General features: G+C 31.8%; 4 protein-coding genes across 4 annotated transcripts in view; 2 read left to right on the top strand and 2 right to left on the bottom strand.

The window, feature by feature from the left end:
- Positions 1-4,154, top strand: part of LOC111706262 (uncharacterized) — a 9,785-nt gene extending 5,631 nt beyond the window's left edge. Inside the window, exon 8 of the mRNA XM_023479094.1 lies at positions 4,055-4,154. Coding sequence (XP_023334862.1) covers positions 4,055-4,154 — 100 coding nt within the window. The remainder of the gene's footprint in view (positions 1-4,054) is intronic.
- A 1,178-nt stretch (positions 4,155-5,332) lies between these two features.
- LOC111706265 (uncharacterized) lies at positions 5,333-16,195 on the top strand. Its single transcript, XM_023479096.1, has 20 exons — positions 5,333-5,371; positions 6,049-6,102; positions 6,934-6,986; positions 7,134-7,142; positions 7,214-7,276; positions 7,422-7,488; positions 7,606-7,677; positions 7,940-8,005; positions 8,359-8,426; positions 8,649-8,707; positions 9,107-9,245; positions 9,342-9,440; positions 10,361-10,475; positions 10,680-10,766; positions 11,955-12,028; positions 13,983-14,060; positions 14,751-14,806; positions 15,027-15,126; positions 15,344-15,452; positions 16,049-16,195. Exons 2-20 carry the CDS (start codon positions 6,070-6,072, stop codon positions 16,103-16,105), a joined length of 1,404 nt encoding a protein of 467 aa, XP_023334864.1. The 5' UTR covers positions 5,333-5,371; positions 6,049-6,069; the 3' UTR covers positions 16,106-16,195.
- Positions 16,196-19,208: 3,013 nt separating this feature from the next.
- On the bottom strand, positions 19,209-23,783 carry LOC111706266 (uncharacterized). Its single transcript, XM_023479097.1, has 3 exons — positions 23,268-23,783; positions 20,367-20,837; positions 19,209-19,987 (listed from the first exon to the last, which is right to left on the bottom strand). The coding sequence occupies exons 1-3, from the start codon at positions 23,613-23,615 to the stop codon at positions 19,727-19,729; spliced, it is 1,080 nt and encodes a 359-aa protein (XP_023334865.1). The 5' UTR covers positions 23,616-23,783; the 3' UTR covers positions 19,209-19,726.
- On the bottom strand, positions 19,297-19,689 carry LOC111706261 (circumsporozoite protein-like). Its single transcript, XM_023479093.1, has one exon. The coding sequence runs from the start codon at positions 19,687-19,689 to the stop codon at positions 19,297-19,299; it is 393 nt and encodes a 130-aa protein (XP_023334861.1).
- Positions 23,784-25,779: the final 1,996 nt, after the last annotated feature.

The following is a 25,779-nucleotide window of genomic DNA, read 5'->3' as shown; positions in this document are numbered from 1 at the left end:
TGCTAAAAGGTTTTGTCACTGTGTTCCTGCCCTGCGTCCTGTCCTTGTAGTCCTGCCCTTGTATTTCTGCCCTGCTTCCTGTCCCTGTGTTCCTGCTTTGCTTCCTATCCTTGTATTCCTGCTCTACTTCCTATGCTTGTATTTCTGCCCTGCTTCCTGTCCCTGGGTTCCTGCCCTGCTTCCTGTCCCTGTGTTCCTGCCCTGATTCCTGTCCTTGTTATCTAACTAGTTAATTGGTTGTTATCACCAAGGATAACCAAAAAAAATGAATAGGTAAGATTGAATAACAACTGCCTCTATATCAAAATATCTGACCCCAATCCAATCCAGGGATGAAAGGTTAAATATGACGCATGCTGTTAACAAAGAATAGAATATACTTCAAACCCTTTTCAACAGTCAACTTAGTGATTTGCATTCTTGTCTATTTGCTCTTTAAATCATGGCAAAAACTTAGCCCACCCAGAATCATAATTATAGTGCTAGAGGTAATTTTATGAAACGTTTGTGTACTTGTCATATTTCAATGGCAATTACTAGACCAAATATGCTTATGAAATAAAGCAAAAGACAAAATATGAAGTTGGTTTCCTTTTTATTTTCATTTAAATTAAAAATTTGTTTTTGGAAAAGTCCTAATATTTTTGGAGAAAATCCTGGAACCAATCAAAACTTTATAGCACACGTGCTATAATGTACAGCTACTTTAACAATATAGCACGATGATTACTTTATAGCACGGTGTTATAATATACAGCTAAGTTACCTTTATAGCACGTTCATTTTGAAATTCACAATGAATTGAGTAAGCATGATAAAGTTCAAAATAGTTTCATAAAATCTCTTCCTATGTTAAGTTATAAAAACTTGGTCATCTAAACATTAAACCAAGAACGAATAACTCCTTGATGTATAATTACGCAGAGCAGTTGCATTATGGTTAAAAAAGAAAATACAGGGTGTCCCTGAAAAGCATTATTTTTTTCTACTACAAAATATCTATCTACAGGGTGAGAAATAGATAAATTATTGGTTAAATTAATTAATGTCGGAAGATTAATTGTTTAATGAGAACTTAGATGCTGGCACGGGAAAACGCAAACGCGTGTGGGGAAAGGCTAAATTAAAGTTAAACTTTATGTTTATAAATTTCTGATTAAATAAGTTTAGTTTCTCAACAATTTTCTATCCCTTATTTCATCAAACCAAACTATTTTTAATCTTCCTTGACTCTCTGTACTCCAACCTGTACTGAAAAAGCCCTTATTTATGCGAAATTACTGGAAAAACCATGTAGCTTCCCTAGTTTCGTTTTTACGCCGAAGAAGGAGATTGCTACGTTTAATTCTTTTATAGCATTTCAACAAAAGATACCCCTGATTGAAAAAATGGGAGATTTTAGTCTAAAATAAAATTTACTTTAATTTGATGTGCCTTATAAGCATTTATCAATTTATCTAAAGTACATAGAACTATTATCATGCTATTTGTTTTAAACGTTTAAAAACTGCAAGTACCCCCCATTTTTTACGGGTTTGCCAATTAAGCGGAAGCAATAGCTGAACCAGGCTATTAAGATTTACCACGCCAGGTGTGGAGCCTCTTTCCTCATATAACTTGTCTAGGATAGAATCAGCTGTTTATTACTGACTTAATTTTTACTAAATTCCTCCCAGTCCCCACCAGTATAGAGCTAAATATAAAAACAGCTAATAAAAGAAATTACATGACGGACAAAAATTCCAAATGGTTTCTTTGCTTGGCTCTATATTTAGTCTAACGTCTAATAAGTTTAATTTTAGATGTTCCTCGTTTGAAGGAGTGCTGGATTACGATATATGATTGTTTTCGACTAAATTTGTTGACATAATTAATTTATTTAGGTGCTTTGTTCGTTCTTTGGGGTTACAGTTTGTATAGTCCTGTTTTACTTTAGTATATATTACTATTTCAGACTTGTTAACGTTAGAGATGGGCATCGTTTTGTCAACTGCAAAAAAAAATTCATGAGACGAATGAAATGTTTCGTAAACCAACGTTCAGAAGAAAAAACGTACGATGGACGATTACAACTTGGATTGTTTAACGAAAAAAACGAATGATTTAAACAATTGATTTTGTTGGTTCTTTAAATTATCGTAAATTTTCCATCTATTTCGTTCGTTTTTAATCGAAAAACGAACGAAATGGGTCGTTCACAAACGATGAACGAACAAAATAAAAATAGCCGAAAACACTCTATTAGACGTTGGACTTTACATACAGCACATTGTAATTGTAATTGTTAGTGACCCTCTATTTACGGAGGGACATGTCTGATTCACAATGGCACCTTTTAAACCTTTAACTGTATGTCACTTTTCTTAGAGAAAATAAGTTATACATCGGACATGCCATTCTATCAAAGCAAGAATTCTTAAAATAACGTCTTTCATGTACATGAAAATGGTTACGAGACAATTGAAAGAACCGGATTTTTTAGCGCCAAACTTTAGGGTTTATCTAAACCAAAAGTACACTCAGATTAAACTTTGTAAATAGCCTTCACTCCAAAACTTGACAAACATCCAAAGATACATATATGCAAAGCATACACTGTAAAACCGTGTACTTTAAAGCGTCACATTTTAATATTCGTGGATATATTTAAAAATTTAAACTTTTTGAGAATAAATTATTAAGAATTAGTATTTGACAAACATTCAAAGATACATATATGCAATGCATCCACAGTAAAAAGAGTCACATGGAAATATACATATCTTGATATATTTGAAGATTTTCAGCGAAACGTTCATAGATTAATAACAATGCAGATAGAGCACTGTCGTCTTTTAATGATTTAAGGGTTATTCGTTCGCAATAACCCTGAGACAAAAGCCTAAAGGAGTTACGCGCAGTCTTCATTGAATTACAAGCATAGAGAATAGAATATATAGAGAGGAATTAAAAGAATCTCTCTGTATTTTTTTAAATTATTAAATAACCACAATAAAGTAAAAATAAAGTAAAAATTATACAGTAATCTAATTAGATGGTTAGGAACATATTTCTCAAAAGAAATTTGTCAATTAATCAATGCTAAAATCGATTATTTCGTTTGCATTATGATATTGAATTTCTTAATTTCTTTGAATTTATTCGCAGATTTCTTTAAATTCTTCAAATTCGTCTTTTCAATAATAATTTTAGAAAATCTGCGAAAATCTTTGTGAATAATGAGAAACCAGAATAATGAGAAAATAGAAACTAATAAATAAACCAAAATAACTTATTTTCGATGATAAGATTAATTTTTATTTTCTCAACATGTTCCAATGCATGACGTCTGTAGTTTATTGTTGAACTTTTTTACATTATATGTCGTCGTTATTTAATAATAAAAAACAAATTCTGAAAACGTATCCACCCCCAAATTTGGAGTTTTGAACGTCGAATTTGCGCTCAAACTCAGGATTTACAGATCTTTAAAAAGTTTAATATGTCTCAAATGAATCCGAAAGAAGCTTTCCATCACACTGTATACTTAGTTCAACTACCTTACATAGCCGGTCACTCCCTTTCAGTGCATTTAAGTAAACATTTCTGCAAATATCATAAAGCAGAAGTGCGTACAATTTTTATTTAGTTTTATCATCTAATGGTAAAGCAAGTGTTCAGGAACACGTAACATTTTTTATCATAAGTCAAAGATTTGCATGAATGAAACAAAGAAATTGAGTTTTGCCACCAACTAGAATTTTCTAATCCCTATTAAAACTGATAATGTTAACTTTTTAATTTTGTACTTAGACTACTTAATTCTAACAGTATTCATAGTTTAAAATATCAATGGTCTACAAAATTGTGTCTCAAAGATATAAAGATTAAAAAATCAGGGTTTGTGGCAAAAACTCAGTTTTTGTGTTTTTAACAGAAGACACATAGACAAACAGCATACAGAGATGTAAACAAAATTGCTACACTTACTCTAATTCGATAGACAACCCTCTATACAACAAAAAAACAATTTGAAAAACTCTGATTTTTGCGAACAATCCCTTTTTTAATTAAGGGGTCGGTTGGATATCCTCTCTTTAATCACCGGAGCTGTGAATTCAGAAATTGATATTTTCATGGAGGCGACAAACTTTCTCAACTCTTTGATCAGGTGAAGCAATCTAGTAATACTTAAATTAAAGTGATAAAAGAATTGAGGTTTTGTGTCAAACCTGGTTTTCTAATCCTTATATTTTTGCAACCCTATGTCGTAGACCTTACATATTTTCCATGGTGTGCTCCTTGATTGGAAAATAAAATTGAGTTCCGGTTTACGTTGATTCATTTATCGATCCAGGTTTAGTACGCACTTTAAGATCATATTCACATACAGACTTACCCACATAATATTCGATGAACATATTCAAATACAGACTTACCCACATAATATTCGATGAACATATTCACATACAGGGTTACCCACATAATATTCGATGAACATATTCACATACAGGGTTACCTACATAATATTCGATGAACATATTCACATACATACAAATATTCTATGATATTTAATGACGACCGATACTTTTTTAATAATAACAATCTAAATGAGTGCCTTTTGTCTTTTAGCCTGAAAAACCTTTTTGTGCTAAATTGTTCGGTAATTAAAGACTTCTTATACTTTTATTCATTTCATTTTTTTTTTCAATTTGACCATAACAAGTATTAAATAATAAGGTTAATTTTGNCATCATCATCATCATCATCATCATCATTTTTATCATATGTATATCATCTTCTATGTCTATATATATTTGACTTGTAAAACGTCTGTTTGTCTGTGTCTGTGTGTTCGTTAATTTTCAATAAACTTAAACGGCTAAACCGATTAGTTCCAAATTTTGTGTGGTAACTCATATAACCACAGGAAAGGTCTATGGCTAGGGATAGGCAATAGCCAGATTGGGTTTACAGAAGCTTTTAATGTTTTTAGGCTGCTAAAAGGTTTTACGACAATATGAGAAGGTTCCAACTTTTTAAAACTTTATTCTGTAGAAGTTTGATTTTATCTGTATTATATTTCAACTAGGATACCATGTTGGATGAAAGCAAACTTCTACAGAATTCAATTTTAAATCGTTAGACCCTTCTCAGATTGTCGTAAAACTTTTCAAAAGTCTAAAAATATTAAAAGTTTCTGTAAAACGAATCTAGCTATTGCCCATCGCTTTCTATGGCCCGGCAGAATAAAGATTTCTGAAAAACTGCTTTGCAAACTTCTAGCTACAATGTGATCCATTTTTAAAACTTTTTCCTAATATACTTTTTTTAACATTGTCCATTTCAGGGCCCCGGGACTGCAATTACAATAATCAACCAATTCTTCCAGGTTACATTTTCTATTGTGTACAACTTGTAATGTAAAACTTGTAAGCGTTAATTTAATCGTGACCCGTTCCGTGCAAAGATGACAATTTCCGATTCACAACGGTACCTTTAAAAGATTGTGTCTGCTTTGATCAAGAATGGAAAAGATGTCAATTTTTATAATTTTGTGATTTCTTAAATAAAAGTGACTTGCGCATTCCACATGCAGAAATATAAGTGAAATTTATCCGAATTAAACACATAAAAAGTGACAATATATTCTACATTCTTTTAGTGCAGGGCCAATTGAAATTACGCTTACAATCCCTTTAAGTGCAGTTTCATAGCTTTTCTTTTTAGATTGCTTCGGAATTATATCTAAAAAATGGTTTAAAAAATAACAAAATATGTGTATTATTTACTTAATATGCAAATACAATTGATTTTAAAACTTGAAAACACCTTGAAAATTTAGACTTATTGCGGTTACAATATTTGGAAGTGAGTTTTTGCCACAAATCCCTATTTTATAATACCGAAATCTCAACAGCCAGATGATCCACCAGAAATCATAGTTTGAAATATCAACGGTCTACGACATTTGGTTTTAAAGAAATTGAGATTTAAAAATCCGAGTTTGTGGCAATGACTTAATTCCTTTAAAAATATGTTTATATATGTCTGTTAAACTATATTCAGGTGGTTGAGACGATAGCAGGCATGCAGGACAAGTTTCTAGGAGTTTTCTCCCAGGTATTAAAAAAATACTGGATTTCCAATAACAATCACTCTCCGCTAAAACCCACTATGTATTCAGTCATATTACTGCACCGAAACCTTAGTTTAGGGTGTGCAATACTCTTACTGGAAAGAGATGATTTATTTGTTGCACTGTCCCGAGTTAACCATCTATAGTCCGTATTTGTTGCACTGTCCCGTGTTAACCATCTATAGTCCGTATTTGTTGCACTGTCCCGTGTTAACCATCTATAGTCCGTATTTGTTGCACTGTCCCGTGTTAACCATCTATTGTCCGTATTTGTTGCACTGTCCCGTTTTAACCATCTATAGTCCGTATTTGTTGCACTGTCCCGTGTTAACCATCTATAGTCCGTATTTGTTGCACTGTCCCGTTTTAACCATCTATAGTCCGTATTTGTTGCACTGTCCCGTTTTAACCATCTATAGTCCGTACGAATACTGAACAATTTTCCGGTCTAGCTTACTAAAGTCAGTCCGGTAGTTTATAGTCACACCACAGCGCTTTCATTTCCCGTGCCGGTACAACAGGTACTGTATATGCTTTCAGTCGCACTGTCCAGTCTGGCTATACAGTTTAGAATCGGCCCAGCACGTGTTTTCTTAAAACTTCCTTCTGTTTTGAAGGTAAGATAATGGCAGACCACATTATTGAAAACCCAAGATTAAGATATTCCGTTAGTGATTGTTTTAACCGGAATATTATATATTTTTTTCTTCCGGAAAAAATGCTTCGTGGATCAAAAACGATATAAAAGTCGTCACTGTTTTCCTTAGTTTTTTTGGGATAAATTATAGTTTCCACTTTTTGATATTTGTTTTCAGGAAGGGAATCCTATTATGAGAATTACAGAGGTTCTGGTCGCTAAATCTTCCAGGAAAACCAGATTCAAACATTTTAATTTCTTTTCAAATTTTCAACAAAAAAATGTTATCACTTTTGATAGGCAAACTCCCAGTAATTACTTAATAATTTTGTATTTTTATTTATTTCCCATCATTTATCTGGTTTTGAACCATTTTAGCCTCTCCAGGTAACTGTAGTCAAAATAAAAATGTTTTTTAAAATATCAAACATTTAGATTTCATTGTTTATTTCTTTTAGAATCATTCCTGCTAAACTCAAACTAGCGATGCGTATAGAAGAAGAAAGCAAAGACTTGGGAAGGTGAGAAAATTACTAAACAAATTAAAAAAATATGAAAAATAGAAAAAAAATAATCAATTAATTTAATTATTTTTGATTTGATTTTCAGTTGTTTTGTGGTTTTTAGGTTTCACACTTTTTTAGTGTGTGTGGGGTAAATATCTAGAATGGGAGAGGAAATATTCGAGTGTATTGGAGAACTTATTGAAGCAAAGAAGGATCTTTTAGACAAGGAACTAGATTTAATCAAGGGAGAGAAGCTAGTAGTGGAACCATATAGACAAAGTTGAACCACATCTTACAAGAAAAACGTTAAAGTGCTTCTCTCTGTTTATTATATCTGGTTAAAGGTTACTGAACTTCTTACTTCTACCTTAGAGTTCCTTCAGAACCTGTCCCCTGAAGGGGTCAATTTATTACAGGTTATAAAGATAATATTAGAAATAATAATGAAATAATAATAATATTAATGATGAGAATAATAATAATAATATCAATTATGTTAATGATGATGATAAAAAAAATAACATCAATTTTAATTATGATAATTATGATAATGATAATGATAAGAATGGAAACAATAACAATGATGACAGTAATGATACTAATAATAATAGTAATATTAATAAAAATAAATAATTATCAAATCATAATAATAATAATAATAACAATAAAAATATTCAGTTAATACAAACAGTAGGGGATGGAGAACTATATAAACTATTAAACCTTGGACCAATACAGTTTAAGGTAAACCAATTTATGAAATTTTTTATCAATAATTTTGTTATCTATGCCATGTTTAAATTCCATCTTTAAAAAGTCTTTGTATAAATGTCTTAATATTCCCTTTGTCATTGTTTATGAATTTTCTCTGAAAAGTTAAAAATCCAAACTCTGGTTGAGAGTAAGAATACCAAATTTTTTAAAATTTTAACGAAATGGTCATTTGTTTGGGTAATTTTAACTGATATATAATAGAAAATAGTATTTATGATGTATTAGTCCTACTTTTTGAAAGAAAGTTGTGGACAGAGAAAACAAATTTGAATCATGCCTTTTTTCTTTAAATTAAAAATATTAATATTTTTGTTGTTGTTTAGGGTTCCGATATAGGTGGACAAAATATAAACTCCGCTCTTACATCTGCTTTGAGAAATAATAATCCAGGGTATTTTACTGTTTCATGTTTAAAAGTTGTTTGAACTTTTTCAACGGAACCGGATAGTTTTCTACGACCCAAATCAAACGCAAAATCCACCAAAATTATGAGCCAACATTATAAATAGCAGGCCTTTAACTAATTACATATGTATTGTAAAATATCAACTGTCAAAAAAAGTTCAATTTATAATTCTTAATAATAAAGCTTTTTATTTTTATTTTTTATAAGTTTTTTGGGAATATCATTGAAATCTCTTCTAGTTGATACTTCCAGTCCTAGATACTCAGGTAAAATTGTTTAGAATTTTTATTTTAAAATTGTCCGCAGGATCTCTAATTTTTAAAGATTTTCAAATCTTGATTTGTGTCTTTTTGCACTTCAGTAAATATATTCCTAATTTATATGTATGTTTTCTTTAAATTTATTTCTGAGCATTGTCTTTATTTTGATTATGTTGGTCTTGTTCTTATCCAAATCGATTTTCTCCAGTCGTCAATTGACTTTCTGCATGATAACGATAATTTTGGCGCTCTTGTAATTCATATTTAATTCATTTTTTATACATTGTATTTATTATTGATTTGCAAAGTTCTTTTTCTTATTTTTGTTCAAATTTCATTCTTAAATGCATGTTGTCTCTAAGTCTTATTTATTATTTATCTGCTCCTATTTTAGCTACTCTTCAGGTTCTAGGACTGGACAAGTGAATTCTGCTTTGGCAGGAAAACTGAAGAATGCCATCTTGGGAGTTCGGAGTACACTTGTTGCACGACAAGGAGAAATCATCTTAGATACATTTCTCCCTAATTTAAAATTAGGAACTAGGTAATCCTTAAATACAATTATACTGAAATTAAACATTTTTTAGATTTCTCGTCATAAGTTCTCATAAAAAACCTTTAGTTTTTTATTTTGTTTAAGGTGTAAGAATGAGATTAGGATAGAAAAATCTCGGGTAGTTGCGCGGGTGCGCAGAACCAGTTTAGTGTCCAGCACTGTAGGGTTCACTGTGTACAACAGGTACAGTTGGTTCCGTTAAAACTAAAATTTCTTTGTATTGCTTAAAGTAACTGTTGTCGGAGTTTCAAGTGGCGTGGCTCTCCATTTATGTCTGATGAAGAATAAATAATATATTCATGCTTGTTTCTTATTTTTTTCAATTGTGACTCCTCTTCAAAAGTGCGCATTTCTGTTAAGAAATTTATGTGGAGGAAACAGATTAAAATTCAACATTTTTTAAGGCAGAAAAAAGACGATTTATTCTACATTATTGATCAAATAAGGATAGTTAAAGAGTACCGTGGTTTTGATGCCCCTCTACATATAACTCATATAAGTGTAGACTCATTTGAAATTACAGGGTGTCCCAATAAACATGGGAATTAAGTGACGAATTAGATATTGTCTTTTTAAATAATTCTTTGATTTAGTATAATGATACCTACTGAGAAAGCTGTAATCCGTAAAAGTTTCGTCTGCTATGTTAACATTGTGTTTGTTTATGTTTTGACTGCATACGGTTGTACTTAGTAAAACAAGAAAATTACAGTATTCAAACAAAGTAAACTTGTCAGTCTTCACTGTTCATCTTGCGGAGACATTATAGACTCATCTTTACAGTCTTTTACCCTTTTCATAAAATAAACTCTAGCAGACATAATGACATCATGGTTTTTGAAATTTGGTATTACAATGCTAATTCATAACAAAGACGCTATCGAATTCGTCACTAAATTCCCATGTTTTTTGGGACACCCTGTACAAGGATACTCTCTGTTTAAATACTAGTTTCTATGATGATTTTATGATATATGATTTTATTACTCTCTTTTTGTTATTGTTTGATTTGTGGAAGAAAATCTTTTCATAATTTGTATTTTTATAATTTCCGTTAACTCAACTTGAATAGTTTGGTGGCTCAATCTGTAATGTTTTTGTAGAGGTCAGCCGACCCTGGACATAATCAAGTTTGGACATTTGCACACCGACCTCTTCCTTAACGGAGGTCTTCATCTCAGCCTCGGGCAACCTGTATTCAACAAGTGTCTTCAGAAGGTAAAACAAATTTATCATTGAAAGGGATTTTATAAGTAAATCAAGATGCCATTTTATTTTAAGATTTTTAGATAAAACGAGTCAAAATATACAGTGAGTACAGTTTGATAAAAGTATTTTTTTAATGTACTGTATAGATCATTGATAATCCTGATGATCACACTATTATTATTATTTTGATTAAAAAGTCTAATTTTTGTTTAGGTTGAGACTAGAATGCCACTTGTTGTATCAGGAGATGGTGAAGCTGAGATTAGTGCTAAAATAATACTCAGTAATATTAGAATACAGGTAGGTCAGGTACTACAATCAGAACAAGAAAACTGCGGAATAGAAGACGACATTAATATTAATCATCAAGTGTATATTTTATATATTTGATTTTAACAAACCCTTACAGTCCGTTTGATTTAAAGAGACTGTAAGCATAAGTTCAAGTGACCCTCCATGATATACAAAGAGACCCTTTAAAGCTTTGGTTGATCAAGTATAAATTAGGATGTTAGGTACTATCCCGGCCCCTATAATGGCCTTTTCCAAGCGGCAACTTCCCAAATGTTCAATTTCCCAAGCAGCAAGTCTTTCCTAGCTGCAGCGCTCGGCCCCTAACCTTATATAGCCGCATTGCTTGGCCACCTTCCGAATACTAGCCGCATTGCTCGGCCACCTACCGCATACTATAGCCGCAGCACTCGGCCCCCCATTGCAGCCTGCGGCGACTTAGAAGGCCTAACCTAACCTTTGGGAAGTTTGCGCTTGGGAAAATACCTATTTGGGAAGTTACCAATTGGAAAATTGTCCTTTGGGTAAATGCCTTTGGTATATCACCTAAATTAGATATCCGGTAAATTAACCGGTTATTCTCAACTGTGGTTCCACGCAGGAAACCTGGAGAAATTAACAGAAACAAATTATTATTATTGATCAGATGAATTGATGTCAAGGGCACGTAAACAATATTTTAGTCTTCTCTTCACATTATATTTTGTCTTTTTATCTTCCTTAATGACTGAATGTTTTTTTATGATAAAGAAGTTTTTTAAAAGTGTAAAATTATTTTTGGTCTTTGATATCAAAGCTGTTTTACAGTTATTAATGCAATAATAAATCATGCATGCAGCTTTATCATTCTACATGTAAACATGACAATGCCCGATTTACAACGATTTATCTGATTAATAATGTGGATGTTATTATCGTTTTATTAGGGTTAAAATTGTTTAATTGTGATAATTTCTAGGCGTTTTCCTGCAGTACAAATGCACAGGTCACTTTTGTTGAGAAACCAAAATTTAACAATTTTCAAAATGATAAATATTGGTGTCTATAGTTCATGCTTGATGAGACAACGCTTTCAAGGGTACCTTTGTAAATGGGTCAAATTGGCTTCTTTGCACGAGAAACACTTGAAATATCGCGCACTCCCTGTAAGCCTATTTACGAATTATCAAGTTTATTGAAACGCCCTGCACTTTTCAGATGCGACCTGTGGCTGCCGATATTGTCCCGGGCATTAAAAACCCGATCAGAAACCTACCGATAGGCGAAATAAGGTCATATATCTACATATTACATGAAGTTGTAATCTCTTTTTGTTTGTTTGGATGTTCGATCATAACTCATAAATCCCTTGACCAATTTGCCTAAAATTTGTATTTGGAACTCACGGTGAAGTTAACTTGGTTTTGAGATTCTTAGTTAACTGACGTTTTTTTCAATCAATTTTTTTTAAAGTTCATAAAATATTAAAACAAAAGTGTAAAAAATTATTGCAATAGAGTTGCAGTAGTCCCTTTAAAGTCCGCCCCCAAAATAACAATAAAAACGTTATACTGAAAAAGTTTTGATGTGATAAGACGACATTTATAAATGTCACCAGCAAATTATTTTTGATTCCTTTGATAACAACAATGCCTCCTACAAATTTTTATATATAAAATATAAACTGCATAGATCCCGTCTTGTAGTTGGGTACAACTGTATATAAACTATGTACTATATAGAATAGATCCCATCTTGCGGTTGGGTATACACTATGTACTGTACAGACCCCTTCTCGTGGTTGGGTACAGATGTATAAAAACTATGTACTGTATATAGATCCCGTCTTGTGGTTGGGTGCAGCTGTATATAAACTATGTTCTGTATAGACCCCATCTTGTGGTTGGGAACAGCTGTATATTTTAACTATATACTGTATAGACCCCATCTCGTGGTTGGGTACAGCTGTATATAGACTATGTACTATATATATAGATCCCATCCCTTGGTTGGGTACAACTGTATATAAACTATGTACATATATAGATCCCATCTCGTGGTTGTGTACAGCTATGTATAAACGATGTTCTGTATAGACCCCATCTCGTGGTTGGGTACAACTGTATATAATCTATGTACTATATAGACCCAATACCGTGGTTGGGTACAGCTGTAAATAAAATATGTACTGTAAAGACCCTATCTTGTGGTTGGGTACACCTGTATATAAACTATGTACTATATAGATCCCATCTCGTGGTTGGGTACAGCTGTACATAAACTATGTACTGTATAGGGGGTTCAGGTGTATATAGACTACGTTCTGTACGGACCCCATCTTGGGGTTGGGTACAGCTGTATATAAACTATGTACTACTAAAGATCCCATATTGTGGTTGGGTACAGCTGTATATAAACTATGTACTCTATATAGATCCCATCTCGTGGTTGGGTTCAGCTCTATATAAACTATGTACTGTATAGGCCTCTCTTGTGGTTGGGTACAACTGTATACAAACTATGTACTATATATAGATCCCATTTCATGGTTGGGTAGAGATGTATATAAACTATGTACTGTATGTAGATCCCATCTTGTGGTTGGGTACAACTGTATGTAAACTATGTACCATATAGATCCCATCTTGTGGTTGGGTACAGAGCTGTATATAAACTATGAACTATATAAATCCCATCTCGTTGTTGGTTACAACTGTTTATAAACTATGTATTTTTAAAGATCCCATCTCGTGGCTGGGTACAACTGTATGTAAATTATGAACTGAATAGGCCCCATCTTGTGGTTGGGAACAGCTGTATATAAGCAATGTACTGTATATAGATTCCATCTTGTGGTTGGGAACAGCTGTATATAAGCAATGTACTGTATATAGATTCCATCTTATGGTTGGGAACAGCTGTATATAAGCTATGTACTATATGTAGATCTCATCTCGTGGTTGTGTACAGCTGTATATAAACGATGTTCTTTATTGACCCCATCTTGTGGTTGGGTAAAGTTGTATGTAAACTATATATTGTATAGACCCCATCTTGTGGTTGGGTACAGTTGTATGTAAATTATATACTGTATAGACCCCATCTTGTGGTTGGGTACAGCTGTATATAAACTATGTATGTAAAGACCCCCATCTTGTGGTTGGGTACATTTGTATATTAATTATGTACTGCATAGACCCTATATTGTGGTTGGGTACAATAGTATATAAACAATGTATTGCATAGACCCCATCTTGTGGTTGAGTACAGACTGCGTCTCCAAGGAACTCTAGAAAGTGTGAATGTTCACAAATTCAAACTCAGGAAAATAATTTTATTTTACAACTTTATAAAATTATGGCAACAAATTTGCGGGAAAAAAAGTTTAAAAGGCTTTAAAGAACACATTTGCGAAAAGAAGTGTTTATAGAGCTTTAAATAACGAAATTTGCAACAACAACAAAAAGTATTAAAAAGGCTTTAAAGAACAAATTTGCCAAAAAAGTGTTCAAAAGGCTTTAAAGAACAAATTTGCAAAAAAGTGTTTAAAAGTCTTTTGAGAACAAATTTGCGAAAAAAGTGCATAAAAGTCTTTAAAGAACAAGTTTGCGAAAAAAAGTGTATAAAAGTCTTTAAAGAACAAATTTGCAAAAAAAAATGTTTAAAAATCTTTAAAGAACAATTTTGCGAAGACAAAGTGTTAAAAGAAGTCGTCTATCCTGACGGTAGCTTAAAATCAAGGAAGGTTGATTTGATCAAATAAAATCCTTAAACAAATAAAAGTAAACATTTATCTTCAGTGGAACCCATGAAACTCTGGAAAGACGACTATTGGACTCAAGTCATGATTTTAAATAGTCCAAAGAACATGAAACAACGTAATTGAGCAATTTACTCAGACTCACTTAATAATTGTTGATAATGATAAAGATAGTGGCAAAATATGTGTCAACTTCTTATTCCGCAATTTTATAGATTTTATATATTTTGAAGAAAAAAAAGTTATTTTCAAAGCGGATGTGAAGTTAAACTTCTTGGGCTAAATCTCTTCTCCTACTGTTCGTTTATAGGTAAAAGGAAATAATAAATTTATTTCATTTTTTTATCTACTCAATTTCTTCAGCCGTCGCCCGTCGTTGTATATATAAATACTATGAATACGAATATCGATTTCAATTTTGATTTCTACCAAGCTTTAAACAGCATGAATACACGTAAACTTTAATATAAAAGTCGTCTCAATTTTATTTATATAAATGCCGACTCCTGTATCCTATATTATTATTTTAGAGAAAATTGTTATGAGTGAATTGAAGAAAGGAATAGGGAAAACAGTTCCAATATCCGCCAACCCTGCTCTAGAAAATATACAGGAGATGATCAAATCCAGGTATTGAACCCAGAGGGACAGAATTTAATGAATTTGATCTGCCTAATGCTGGTTCAAATTTAAATAACCGATTTGAACCGGCAGAAGATAGTTCAGCGACGTAGATTTATAATATAAATGCAGAAACCAGGAAAAACAAGATAGTAAAATATTGAAAATAAACTTTCTTTCAAATAATAATAAAGTAGATAAAACAATAAGTTTCATATATATATAGGTTTGGAACTGAGTTATATCTTCCACTAGTGTTTTCTAATAATAACCTATTTGAACCTGTACAGAGAGTTATCAGGAAAACACAGAAGTTAATAAATCTTAATAGACAGGTAACACAAATCACAAATGCCTTTTTTAGAGGGTAGGGACCGGGGGGGGGGGGGGGCATGAATTTTGATATACTTGCACATTTCAAAAAAATTGTAGCATGCCATAATTAAATTATACAGTTACAAAGTTTTGGCAAAATAACGAACCAGAAGTTTTACACAAAAATGGTAAAAAAAATTATAATTTTAAATCCTTTGTTTAAGATTGGCTAATTCTTGAACTTAAAAAAAATTAGCTGTGACATTAAGAAATTGATGTAGGACATGATATTTTTAAAACTTTTTAATTTATTTCTCTTGTTTAAAATGCTCAGAGAACAAACTTAATAAATTTAGCTACGTCGGTAAACTACGGCGCCTGTCGGTTCAAATTTGAACCACCCATTCAAATTTCTTAATTTCCAGGAATCGTTGATTAAAATTTGAACTAGCGCGGCGTAGGCATTTCAGGGACCCCTCAAATTTATTAAATTATTTCGTAGAAACCTTTTTTCACAAGTTAAATAAAAATGGACACATTGAATGGTTCTTAAATTTAAAAAAAAATTGTTGAAATTTTCTGTAGAATATGAATTTAAAAAATTATTTGTTTTCAGTTATTCGGACGGGTGTCAGGTCTTGCAGGAGAGTTTAGAATTCTGGATGTTTTATAATTCGTTTCAGAATAGTTTACATCAGTACTTTTATATACTGTACTGTACTGTACAGTGTACAACCTTTCATCAGAGCTTTTATTGTACCGAGCTGCCAAACTGTACTGTCACGTCCTTTGTTCTTTTACGTAAATCATAAATGAAGGTTAATTTAATTGGACTCATATTTAACGACTTTTACAACGTTGCCTTTTTAAGCCTTTATGTGATCAACTACAATCCTTTCTCTATCTTAGATAAATTAAATTATTTTCTTTCTCTCTGCTGCATCAATATCCAAATTGGTATTTTTTATCATTTCGACCCAGAAAATGCAGGTTTTAACGGTTTTTCACTGGAAATTACGTCTACAGTCGTACATTTAGAATTTTCAGAATTTTTAGAATTTATAGTATGTTTGTGCATACTGTTATAGGGACCTTTTTGATCGGTCTGTTGTACAATCAGTTTTTTTATGGAATTGTATTATTGTATCACAGGACCTGCTTGTTAGAGCTTAGTTGGGGTTTTTAAAGATCTAATTCATGAGAATATATTTATAATAAGAGGAAAATTGTTTTATAGCATTTAAACTCAAATTTTTTTAATGGAATTTGTCTTTAATTTTTTCAAAAAAAAACTTTAATTTGGAGCAAAGAATAAACATAAGTAGATCTAGATAACAAATAATTAATATTAAATGATACATATTTACTATTTATAACATATCAATCCTGCCATAATATTAAATGATACTATTTTATTCAGAGATTTTATAAATCTAAAATACAAGTTTAAGAAGTTATTTTGGGACCAAATTCGTTGATTAAACGAAAAGATTTTTCTTTTTTTATTAATACTACTTTTCGTTAAGGACTATGAGGATATAAAAAGACACATGAACATTGATTTCCAAACCTGAATTTTTCTATCTGCAAGAGTGAAAAAGACAATTAACGATTTTTCTTGTATTTGCTACAACAAACGATATAGGATAAGCCAGAAATGAATCATCCAACGAAAACAATGTTTAATCTTAATATTTTAATATCTACACATTTTATTATCTTGTTTAACAGCCCACTTTCACACTCCATAGTCCACAGATTCTATTTAAACTATCATCCAATACCTATTAGGTTTTCGCGGACGCTTCTTTTAAATAATATGATAAAGGGTTATCTACAAAGGATGAGACTGTAAAGACGACCCAAGTCTCTAAAAATATAGCAATTTAAAGCTTGATATTTGGTTTCTGCATTTGATTAAGTATTGGATGGTTTACTGAACAATTAATCACAAAAATATGCCAGTTTTGGCCAACAAGGAACCCTAATTGCATAAAAACGAACTAAAAAATTCTGTGCAATCAACTATAAAGTCTCATCCCGTGTGGGTAACCCTGTTGTAAACCCATTGAAAAGTTATCAAGACGACATTTGATAAACTCTTTCGATGACTCCCGAAGTTCTGGGTTAACTGTATGTAGTAATATCGAACTTATCAAAAGTATTTTTCAATTAAAAACATTTTGTCAAAATAATGAGCAAAATGTTAGAAATTTTTATGAAATAAAATTAACATTTTTTTATTCGAACAAAATGTGAATAATTTCGAAATTCTTAGGGTGTTAAATAGCTGTGCAGTGCGATTAGAAAAACGCATTCTTGGATTTTTTACCTCATGATCTGAGTTATTCTTATATGATAAAAAATACTTATCATATTTAGTACGTTTTCATATAAAACATTAACTGCAAAATTAGCTAGTTAATAATTACCATATTTTGAAGATATCTTGTCATGTATTGTATTTTTGCAGTATTAGTTATTTTTTGTTAAATAACCTTATTTGTGTTTAATGTTCTAAATGTATTATTTATTTTTTGATGAAATAAATGTTGAGGTTAGAAATTCATGTGAAGATTAATTAAGAATATTTATGCTGTGGGGCGTAAAATAAAAATAAAGAATAGAGACATAGAACGATTCTTCCTAATTGTCATGAAAAGTCGTTAAGGATAAAAACAATTTCAAATTATTTACATTCTTAGCTAACTTCATGCTTAATTTAAATAGCAAAAAGACTCCAATTCTTACAATATTTTATGGTTCCCACTGTACTATTCTAAATTTTATATTTCTCATTTCAAGAGTTTTTCACAGAGCAGAGAATCTGTATTTTTTTTTATCACGCAGTATGTGTTTCAAATTTAATAAACTGGAGATTTCGCTGAACTATCTAACGCTCGTTCAAATTCTTAATCACCGATTCAAATAATCATGAATTTTTAACTTAAAATCAAATTCAAGATTTGAACCAGCGGTAGGTAGTTCAGCGACTCGACGAGCGGGGGGGGGGAGTAACAAAGTCCTAAATTGGTAATCACAGCCACCTAAACGTGTTCTGCGGTATGCGCGCTCCTCAATTGGTAATCTCCACCACCTCAATTGGTAATCAGACAAAAAAGGGTAACATTAAATCGTAAACTTCTTAGAAATAAGACCATATTGACCTCTGTTAATGGCCCTATGGTGTGCAATATTCGTAAAGCTTTCTTGATTGCACCTCAGTTTCGAAAATAAACCTATAAATTTGCCACATGAAGCGCTAGAAATAAAATTACGTTTTTGAACCTTTGCGCATGCGCGCTCCTCAATTAGCAATGGATCTCTAGAAATAATTAGTGAACAATTAATACTTCATTTTACTAGTGGCCGCGATGAGACCGATTTTTCTAAATTTTTTGTTCTTTCTATGCATGTAATAAGTTTTGTTGTAGATGTTGATCTCGAGTAGGCGAATACAAAAATCTAAACACTGAAAACGTTTTTTGAAAATATCTTCTAAATGAAGATAGATATTTCTTTGTTCGTGGTGAGTTAATTTTTAGTAAACAGGCAGCCCTACCTTTTAGTATCTTAACTCCAATCATGAAATGTAGTCATTTAATTGGCGAATTTAGCATTTAAAATAGGAACATAATTTTAGGGTAGGATTGTCACAATCGTCAGCTACTTTGTCGGATAAAAAAATGTATTTAGATTTGAGCATATATTAACTATTTAAGTTATAAAACCATTTTAATTTTGGCCATACAAATTATATATAAAAACGTGTTTAATAGAGTAGACTATAACAATTTTTTTGCACAATGAGCATAATCAAAAATAGATTGTAAATGTTAAGTTTGGCAAATGTTTCAGGAATGACTAGAACTGAAATTCAAGGCGACAATTGAAATCTATTATCCCTCGTCCGCTATGCGACCTAGCACTTGGCCTGGGATCAGTTTCTGGATCCGGCATGGGTTCTGGCCTAGGATCCGCCCTGGGAGTTGCCGAGGGATCCGCCCTTAGATCCAGCCTGGGATTTGGCATACGATCCAGCCTGGGATTCGGCATAGGATCTAGCCTGGGGTTCTGCAGAGGATCAAGCCTGGAATTCTGCATAGGATCCAACCTGGGATTCGGCATAGGATCTAGCCTGGGGTTCTGCAGAGGATCAAGCCAGGGATTCTGCATAGAATCCAGCATGGTATTCGGTATAGGATCCAGTCTGGCATCCGCCCAGGGATTTGGAACTGGATTCGGCATAGGATCCATCCTGGGATCCGTCCTGGGATCCACCCTGGGATTCGCCCTAGGGATCCGCCCTGGGATTTGGCATATGATCCGGCATTGAAACCACCCTGTGTTCGGCTTCGGGATCCATCCTAGAGGTGGGATCACGATTGACGGACATTCCAACCCGTCTTGATACAGGATCTGGGTACAGAGGACCACCTTCTTGGAGTGGTTCTCGAGGGGCAAGATTTGCATTAGGTCGAGGACGGATGGCTCTATCCTCATGATAGTTAGGCTGGTTCCAAACTTGAATGCGTCTGCCATTATTGTCAACTGCCTAAAGATTTTAAAATGTTAGATATTGTTTTAGATATTATGCTTATTTGCATGTTTGCATTAAAGGGAGAGACTGGCTAGACATGGCAGTTGAGCTGAAAGTGCAGTATTGAAAAGAAATCTTTCAGGGTTCATTTAAGGCCTATGACACATTTTACGGTGTATAATTGTTTACCAAGAGAGCAATTTTAAAGATTAATTTGCGCCTTTGCTGAACAATCATACAAAATAAAATGGGCTCAAATGAATCCTGAAAAATGTTCTCTAAAATACTGCACCTTTTGCTCAACTTTCATGTTTATTGTCTAGTTAATCTCTTTCTTTAAATAATTTAAAGTTTTGAAAAAATCAAACCAAAGTGTGGTTTCTTAATCCATTACCGTTGAAGGATTTCTTGGTAGTGGAAGGTCGTTGTTCTGAGTAAAATTTCTGAGTTGTGGATTTTCATAAATTGGACGATTAAAGACCACAGTTTGGCTTAGAGATTCATGTTCAATTTCACGTTGATCATTGAGAAGATGATCATTGAGAAGATTATCAGTTTGAGGTTTAAGATCAATGAGCAAAGGAGCAGAAGGATCAGTGTTGTGAGGACTGATTGTAGGAGGTTCGTTTTCTTTTACCATAACAGGAACATAGTCATTTTCGTCTTTGTTTTCATAAGTTGGATGATTTTCAAGCTTTCCTCTCTTTTTGTTCTTCTTCCAACAACAAAACAACCCCACACATGCACATACTAATAGAAATGTGCCAAGGCCAACACAGGACAGGATTATTTTCATAGTTTCAGGGTTGGCCAAATCTCCAGGAGAACTAGTAGAAGTTGATAAAAGCGGAGTGGAAGAACCAACCTAAATAAAAAACAATGCAAAAGTAACTGAACTAATTATAGATCAAGGCTGTTATGAAAAGTTGCTTCAATTTTTTAGATTTTTCAAAAAAAAATCGCGGATTTTCAAGAATTAAAATTTTTTTTACAAAATTAAAAACCTTTGAAACACATTTTTTTAAAATTTTTATCATTCATAAACCTTCCCTGGAATAATGCGAGGTGCCACAAAAAATTTGGGCCCGATCGGTTTAGCCGTTTTGACGTTTATTGGATACAAACAGACAAGCCAAATTTATATATAGATTCATTGATTTTTGCGTTTTTGAAGTCTTAAATTCTAATTTTCAAATTCATAAAATTATATTTTAAAGTTATAGTTGTGTAAACCTTTGATTTTTCAGGCGTTCATTTTTTGATCTGGCAAAATTCTTCATTCTAATTTTAAAACTTTTAAAGAATTAGGATTAGGACATAAGGATTAGACAATTATAGTTTTAGGTAAGGATTAGACAATTATAGTTTTAGGTAAGGATTAGACAATTATAGTTTTAGGTAAGGATTAGACAATTATAGTTTTAGGTAAGTGTTCAAACAAAAATTAAAACTCATTTTGATATTAAATAAAGAAGTTAGATAAGGGTCGACGAGATAAAGCAATGTTATGACGTGTTTAATGACTTCATACAATTTCTGCGAATTTTGTATAAAACAGGTTTTCCTAGTGTGTAAAATGTGGTAAAATATATGAACGTGTAAAACCGAGTTCAATGTGATTTTTGTGTAATTAAGACAGGATCATGGTTTCACGTAAAACTAACTGCAAATATTTTTTCAAATATTTTTTTCCCACGGGCAACGCCGGGTCCTTCAGCAAGTAGTTTATACAACGGGTACCTTTGTAAATCGGACATGTCCCTCTTTAAATAAAGGGTCACTTGAAATTAAAACTGTAAATCCTTTTGGATTACTTTGTATTTTTTATTTGGATTGTCCTTTAATGTTGAATAATTGCATTTCATTATAGAAAATTTTTCTTCTTTATAAACTGTTCTTCGAATAGTAACTTCGTAAATAATAAAAATATATCAAAACAAATAAGCATCAAAAACAAGAGCGGATCATATCTTCTATCTATTTAATGAAACAAGATATTCGTATATTCCAAACGACTGGACCGAATGGGCTGACATTTTTTAAGGGAACCCAGGGGTACACTGGGGGTAAAATAGGCTAAACAAATCTAATATTTGTATTTTTCAAAAATCAAAATTTTTTTTTCAAATTTTTTTTAAATACCACGGGCAACAATTGGAGCTAGTATATATATATATATAATCATAATATCATAAAACTGCATTTATTAATGGGACTTTGACCGTCATTTTAGGTGAATTTCAATTATGTGTGGTATGTCCGATTCTCGCAAACACTGATGTATAAAGTTTATATATAATTAACAAAGAATCAGATATCCATGTTTATCTCTTTATTTATTGATTATTTTCAAATGTGGTTTTTATTGAAAAGCGAATTGCGTAAACGAAGAAATTGTCAGAATTTAACTCTACTTTTTAAGCTATAAAAACAACGATGTTTTTTATTTGGTAAACGTTTATATCGCTCTTTACAAAGGGTACCCCATTGAGAATTGGTAATCCCCGAAGATCACTTAAAATTACAACCATAGTCCTTTTAATAGTAATATTCACATTCCTTTATGATCAAAGCATAAATACAAAAAGAAACTTATAATTTCAAGCGGAGTCAATCTTTTTCTATCTGTTTCAATCTGTTTCTATCCGTTTTCCATCTGTTTCAAACAGTTTCAATCTGTTTTTAACAGTTTTAAACAGTTTAAATCTGTTTCAAACAGTTTCAATCTGTTTTTAACAGTTTTAAACAGTTTAAATCTGTTTCAAACAGTTTCAATCTGTTTAAAACAGTTTCAATTTGTTTAAAACAGTTTTAATCCGTTTCAAACAATTTTAATCTGTTTCAAACAGTTTCAATCTGTCTCAAACAGTTTCTATTTGTTTCAAGCAGTTTCAATTTGTTTAAAACAGTTTCAATCTGTTTCAAACAATTTTAATCTATTTCAAACAATTTAAATCTGTTTCAAACATTTTTAACCTGTTTTAAACAGTTTCATTTTGTTAAAAACAGTTTCAATTTGTTTCAAGTAGTTTCAATTTGTTTAAAACAGTTTCAATTTGTTTAAAATAGTTTCAATTTGTTTAAAACAGTTTCAATTTGTTTAAAATAGTTTCAATCTGTTGCAAACAGTTTCTATGGTTCAAACAGTTTCAATTTGTTTCAAACAGTTTCAATTCGTTTTAAACAGTCTAAATTTGTTTTAAACAGTTTCAATCGGTTTAAAGCAGTTTCAATTTGTTTCAAACAGTTTCAATCCATGGAATAAAAATTATTTTTGATTTTATTTGTTTTTTACCTTAACACATTCTCCCTGTATAATCCTATAACCAGGAATACAGTCACTGCACAAGCTTCTGTTCTTAGCGCACCCACCTTCAGGGACCTTTCTTCTGTAGTAACCATAACAGTCGATACAGATATGGCAGTAGGACAGATCTGCGTAGAACCTACAGAACTCATTTTCATCACAATCAGTGTCTTTTTCACAATAGGTTAACCCATATGGCAAACGGTTGTAACCGGTTATTTTTAGTTTGGCATTGGCGGCACTTTCAGTTTGGTTTGGATAACAAAAAAGTATGAGTATTATAGTTCTAGTACACATGGTGCAAAAATTATGGCGGAACTGCGAACAATGTTCCATCTTCGTCAAGCAAATTCCGGAATATTCTTTAGTTTGTATACATGGGTGTGTATAAGAAGAGATAACCTGTTCAACTAACTAGCACAGCTGTGACTTCTATGAGGGAGGAAAGGCACATCGCATATTTTTTTTCCGTCAGGACGGTCAAAAAGTCATCTTTTCGGAAGAGAGCTAACCTTTTTTTGTGTCAAAAATCATTATATTTTCTAATTTTCAGCCACTTCATACCATTTGTTATTGTTTAGAATATTTCATTCTATATTTTAGAAAGAATTGAATAATTGACAAATTTATTTACGGTTCAGACAAAAAACGGAAAAACGGTTGCGTTGTGCCTTCCCTCCCTATATGTTGAAATATTATAAAGTGTTGCAATATAGGAAAGGAAATTTTCGCGGGCTTATCGGACATTTTGTATAGAAGTAAGGTTTTATAAGAAATATTATCTATTAATGATTTTTATTATTTGTTATTTATTATTTCTGTACAAAAATGTTAACGGCACATTTTCGGAGAAAGACAATTTTCGGAATTCAGCAAAATTTTCAGACTATGATTGCTCTGTGCTTTCAAGTTTAAAATAAACCTTCTTTGTATATCTTCTAAAACATATAGAATTTTAGTCAATCTGGGCCAACATCATTCTTTTTCATTATATATATGGAATATTAAATGAATCATGCCTGTAAAACTCGGTTCACGACAATTTACCGCAATATCTTTTAAGAAGACGAATTATCTTTCTTTACTTTGATTTTATTGTTTTGCATGCTTAAGGTCAATTTCAGTGATTTCAATTTTTAAATGAAAATATTAAAATTTGATTAGGATAGATTATTGAATGATAAATCAAACTACTTCTGATAGAAAAACTTTAGTAATATACTTTTAGGACAGTTTTTGTTCTGTTGCGAAAGGTTAAAGTCGCCTTCGTTTACACCCGATTGTTAAAAGTTAATTAATATAAGAACACATTTATTCTACTTTATAGTATTGAACAAATGATTTTAAACCTTCTTACACCCGGTAAGAAGAAATCCCAACTTTCTTTCGTTATATCAACTTATTACAGTGAAAATCAAAAAACTCTAGAATAAGAAGACAGCTTTTTAACTCAAGTATGACGTTTAATAGCTTAATCAACATAAGGCACACAAATTGTGCATTTTAGATAAACCCATTTCACTATCAAATTGATTTGATAAGCTACAAAAAACTATTTGGGTTGTATCCAAATCAAATACACTTATGTAAAGATTTAATATCGTATTCCTATTCCATTGTTCCTGGTCTCCACTGGTCTCCAACCGAATGTAAAATATGTAAGATTAAAAAATCTGCGAGATCTCTACTAATCTGTTCATAATTTCGATTAAAATGCGCGTAATTTTGGTGTTCGATATTACGCACAAAATGTTAGTGATTTTTATGACAATTTACACAAACATAAACTTTCTTTAAAAATTTCTCTCTTTTTCTTTTTATTATTTTTTGTTTCCCTTTTTTACTTTCCACTTCCTCTTTGTGACCGAGAGTTGTGATAAAGGTGGGAGCGTGTCGTTTCCAGTGAAAATTAGACTGAAGGAGAAAGAAAAATTTATGTGACTTTGTGACCTTGTAACTTCTCTAGTATTAGAAAACAAATTTATTCGGATGCTTATCAAATATTCAAAACATTTTTGTTCTACTTAATGCCCTACAATTAAATTGTGATCGAAAACATTTAAGATTCCAATCTTACGTGCAATTTTCTTTAGTTAGACGTGTGCTTTACAGGGCGGCAGGATCTGCTCATACTAATGCAACGTTTGTTGGGTGAATTGATTTCTGAGGTTCTCAAACATCAAAAACGTAAATGTATCTTTATTTTAAACTGTTTAATAATAAAATAGAAACATCACAACGTTTAAATAAGATAAAAATACAATTTTTCCATGTAGTGTAAACAAAATAATCAAATTTAAAATGTTAATTTGATTATTTTATTTTTTTGCACTGTGGGCCATAATGAAATCTGTTTGGACTAGACAATTACGCGAATAAAACTATCTACAAGAATAAAATACATTATATAAATAAAAAATCAGTTTTGGGGAAATCAGAAAAAAAGATTTTTCCAAGAAATCTTGGTACATGTTACATTTATCAGCTCATAAGGATATTA

Source organism: Eurytemora carolleeae, unplaced genomic scaffold (assembly GCF_000591075.1).
Source record: "Eurytemora carolleeae unplaced genomic scaffold, Eaff_2.0 scaffold679, whole genome shotgun sequence".
Lineage (NCBI taxonomy): Eukaryota > Metazoa > Arthropoda > Copepoda > Calanoida > Temoridae > Eurytemora > Eurytemora carolleeae.
The sequence above is the reverse complement of the archived record's forward strand: the minus strand, read 5'-3'. Positions and strand labels throughout refer to the sequence as shown.

Coding starts and splice junctions, on each gene's coding strand:
- LOC111706266 (XM_023479097.1), bottom strand. CDS start 23,615: ATGGAACATTGTTCGCAGTTCCGCCATAATTTTTGCACCATGTGTACT. Junction 20,838..23,267: donor TACAGGGAGAATGTGTTAAG/GTAAAAAACAAA, acceptor TTTTTTATTTAG/GTTGGTTCTTCCACTCCGCT. Junction 19,988..20,366: donor TACCAAGAAATCCTTCAACG/GTAATGGATTAA, acceptor TAAAATCTTTAG/GCAGTTGACAATAATGGCAG.
- LOC111706261 (XM_023479093.1), bottom strand. CDS start 19,689: ATGGATCCTATGCCGAATCCAGTTCCAAATCCCTGGGCGGATGCCAGA.
- LOC111706265 (XM_023479096.1), top strand. CDS start 6,070: ATGCAGGACAAGTTTCTAGGAGTTTTCTCCCAG. Junction 7,678..7,939: donor AAGGGGTCAATTTATTACAG/GTTATAAAGATA, acceptor AAAAATATTCAG/TTAATACAAACAGTAGGGGA. Junction 15,453..16,048: donor TAATAAATCTTAATAGACAG/GTAACACAAATC, acceptor ATTTGTTTTCAG/TTATTCGGACGGGTGTCAGG.